The 3,540-nt window shown below is 36.1% G+C and overlaps 1 protein-coding gene across 1 annotated transcript; it reads left to right on the top strand.

Annotated features, from left to right (window-relative positions):
* Positions 1 to 939: 939 nt before the first annotated feature.
* LOC121787741 lies at positions 940 to 2,370 on the top strand. The gene has a single exon (XM_042186572.1). The coding sequence runs from the start codon at positions 1,102 to 1,104 to the stop codon at positions 2,245 to 2,247; it is 1,146 nt and encodes a 381-aa protein (XP_042042506.1). The 5' UTR covers positions 940 to 1,101; the 3' UTR covers positions 2,248 to 2,370.
* Positions 2,371 to 3,540: the final 1,170 nt, after the last annotated feature.

Below are 3,540 nucleotides of genomic sequence, written 5' to 3'. Positions count from 1 at the left end.
ACTGGGCTTACTACCAGCCTCGTGTTCCCATTGAACTATATTATATACAGAATATAATACAATCTCTAATAATTATACAAATGGAGATTCCAATTTTGTTTTTTGTTTTCTTTTTTAATTTTGTATTATTATTATTATTATTATTATTATTATTATTATTATTATTATTATTATTATTATTATTATTATTATTATTTTTGTTTTGTTTTTATTTTCCTATTATTGTTATTGTTATTGTTATTGTTATTATGTCATATAAAGTCGCCGTCGGTGGATTTACGTTTACCTACTTTTATAATTCAACTTCTTGTCGACTTTGACGCACATGATCATCAGATCATACCTATGCTATGGTCCCAAATTAATCATAATTTTGGGCACTTTGATAATTGACACTTCATCATGATTTACTCATTTGCAATATGTGAAGTTATTAAAGTATCTCGACATCAATCTTCCCAGTACTTCAGTAACAAATATAAATATTATACTCCTAGTACATTTTAGAGTTAGTAGAAATTAATCACAACAAATTGATTAAATTTTAATTCCACACATGAAATTTGAAAATAAAAATATTAAATTATAAATTTTCATTTTTTTTACACGGATGTATTTTGGTTTTACTCAAAAGTCAAAACTCAAAACAATAGTGCTGCATTTTTTTTCTATTCCTATTTTAATCAAATAATGACGTTTTTAAATATTATATTAAAGAAAATAATTTGAAATAATTTGAAATATTGTAAGGAGGAGTACTAATTTAATATTGACATACAATAGAGATCAATGGTTTAGGGTTTATACTATTTTCGTGATTGCTTACATAAGATTAGACTATGTTCTATATTGCTTACATTACATATTACATTTACAGTATTTGGAAAACCGCGTAAATACACTAGGCCCAAAGTGCAGAGGCGCCATGTGAGTGATCCATCATCCCCCATTAAATCCCTCTCCACCTTCACTATCAATTCCACACCTCTCTCACTCTCCAAAACAATGCAACTTCCCATCACTCTTCTCAAACACCATATCAAATAATTGGCCCTTAGATCTCCAAACAAATAGACAGATTTTGGCAAACAAGCTTCAACAATGGCTCCACTCCACCACTCTGTTTCCATTTCCATCAAGGTACTCTTGCTCCTTTCCTTCACTTCTTCACTCATCTCTGCCCTACATGATCAACAAGATTTGCCCCTCATCAAGAAAACCTCCAATTCCACCACTAAACCATCCACCAAAAACCAAACCAAACTCATTAAACCCACTTCACTCCCCTCCAAGAATCACACCAAACTCATCACAAACTCATTTGATTCACCCAAGAACAAAACCAAACTCCTCAAGCCCACCTCCCCATCCAACTCCACCATCAAGAAACTCAACTCCACCTCCAAAATCCCTCTCCCAACCAAGAAAATCCCAGATCCAAACCCCAAGAACAAGACGATCAAGCCCAATCCATCCAAATCCCAGATCGAAAATATCAATCTTTCCACCAAATCCCTAAAAAAAACTAGCTGGATCGATCAAGAAGACGACTTGGTATCCGAATTCAGAGAACTCCCATCCAAATTCCAAGAATCAATCGTCCCAGATTTGGAGAAAATCTCCCAAACATCAAGAATCTACCTCACGAGATACAACAAAGAATTCACAAAGGGATTCAAACCCTACGTCGGCAACAAATACGCATCAAAAATCGCATCTTTAGTCTCATTCACATTCATCATCATCCCGCTCATTTTAGTCTCATTAATGTTCAGCCGAATCAAAGCCTATTTCTCCATCCAAAAACTCCTGATCTTCATCCAAATCTATCTCTCCATCTACTTCGCCATCCTCGCCCTCTCCTCCCTCGCTACGGGGCTCGAGCCGCTGAGGTTTTTCTACTCTACTTCGCACTCCACCTACGTCTGCGTCCAGGTGTTGCAAACCCTGGGATACGTGTTGTACCTCCTGCTGCTGCTGATGTACCTCATCCTCGTGTTCTCGACTGAGACTGGGCCGGTGATGAAGTTATTGGGCCTGGTTCAGACGTTTGTGGGCTTTGCGGTGGGTTTGCATTATTATATGGCGGTGTTTCACAGAGCTGTCATGCACCAGCCACCGAAGACGACGTGGAAGGCTCACGCGCTCTACTCCACGTGTTTCCTTGTCATTTGTCTGTTAGCTAGGGGCGACAGACACAAGAAGGCGTACTTGGAAGAAGGCGGTGAAGAGGGCAAAAAGAGTTGAATTCATTTTTTATCATAATTATTCTTTTTTTGCTCTATTAGGGATAGTTTTATACTTTGGCTTAAATCTTTTTCATACAAATTTGTAATTTATTCAGAGTTTAATAAAATGTGAAATTCATTATTCTGATTTCTGATACTTCAATATTGCATACTACTTAAAAAAACATTCAGATATTTGACTGCAAATTTCTAAATATTAATATTTCCTTTTTTAGTTTGTCCCAACAAAGATGACACATTTATTTTTTCGAAAACTTTTTCTCTTCCATTAATATACTTAACCACTTTTTCTCACTCCTATTAAAATATTTATCTTCTTTATCTCTCTATTTTAATATTTACATTCACATTTTTTCTCTCCAATTAAACACTTTAAACAATAACTCCTAAAATCTCGTGCCGACCAAGAAATATGTTATCTTAACCGGGACGGAGGTAGTACTAAATTAGTAGTATTAATTTATTTTGATTATAATCACAATCAATCATGATTTTAATGTTAACATGAAATATTAAATGATGTTGAGTTGCTAAAATATAATGGCATATTGACGTATAATAATGTCATGTAAATAGTTAATCAAGTTACATCACCAACATTGGATTAGTTAAAAATTTAAATAAATCAATAATTGAATTACAATATTAATAAAAATCAAATAATTAATCAAGTTACATCACCAAAATTGGATTAGTAAAAATCTAAATAAATCAATAATTTAATTACAATATTAAATTATATTTTTAATGCCTTGTAGGTTACTGCTATTTTAGCCCACAAGGCACAAGTTAACGATCCTCTGATTGTTCGAGGCAAGAGGGTCATTGCAAACACTCACCCACGCCTTGGACAGCGCGACGTTCTCCGCGTCTGTCCACTTCCTCCGTACCTCCGTCTGCGACGACTCGCCGACCACCTTCTTCCCCTTCTTCTTCTTGGGCGTGCCCCGACCCCGCCCCACGGGAGTGTCCGGTGCCCCGAGATCTATACCCAACTCCTCTAAGGAGAAGGACTCAATCCCCTGGAACCAGTGACGGAACCAGCATAGGCCAAGCCACCGCTCCAGCGGGGGCTTGGCCGGTGCCTGACAACTGTTATCACTGGATTTTTGGGGCGCTTACGCGCTGCACCGATTTGCAGAATCTGCCATATGCTGAGAAAGAAGATGAACGGTACATTCGTTATTGGGCTTTTAATAAAATAATAGACCTATAGCCCATTAGCATTTAGTATCATATTTAATTTATTTGCCTTGAGTCACTCGCTATTAATATTATTTGAATTAGTGTT

Source organism: Salvia splendens, chromosome 22, assembly GCF_004379255.2.
Source record: "Salvia splendens isolate huo1 chromosome 22, SspV2, whole genome shotgun sequence".
Classification (NCBI taxonomy): Eukaryota; Viridiplantae; Streptophyta; class Magnoliopsida; order Lamiales; family Lamiaceae; genus Salvia; species Salvia splendens.
The sequence above is the reverse complement of the archived record's forward strand: the minus strand, read 5'-3'. Positions and strand labels throughout refer to the sequence as shown.

Excerpts from the sequence above, each read along its gene's own strand:
- LOC121787741 (XM_042186572.1), top strand. The coding sequence starts at position 1,102 with ATGGCTCCACTCCACCACTCTGTTTCCATTTCCATCAAGGTACTCTTG.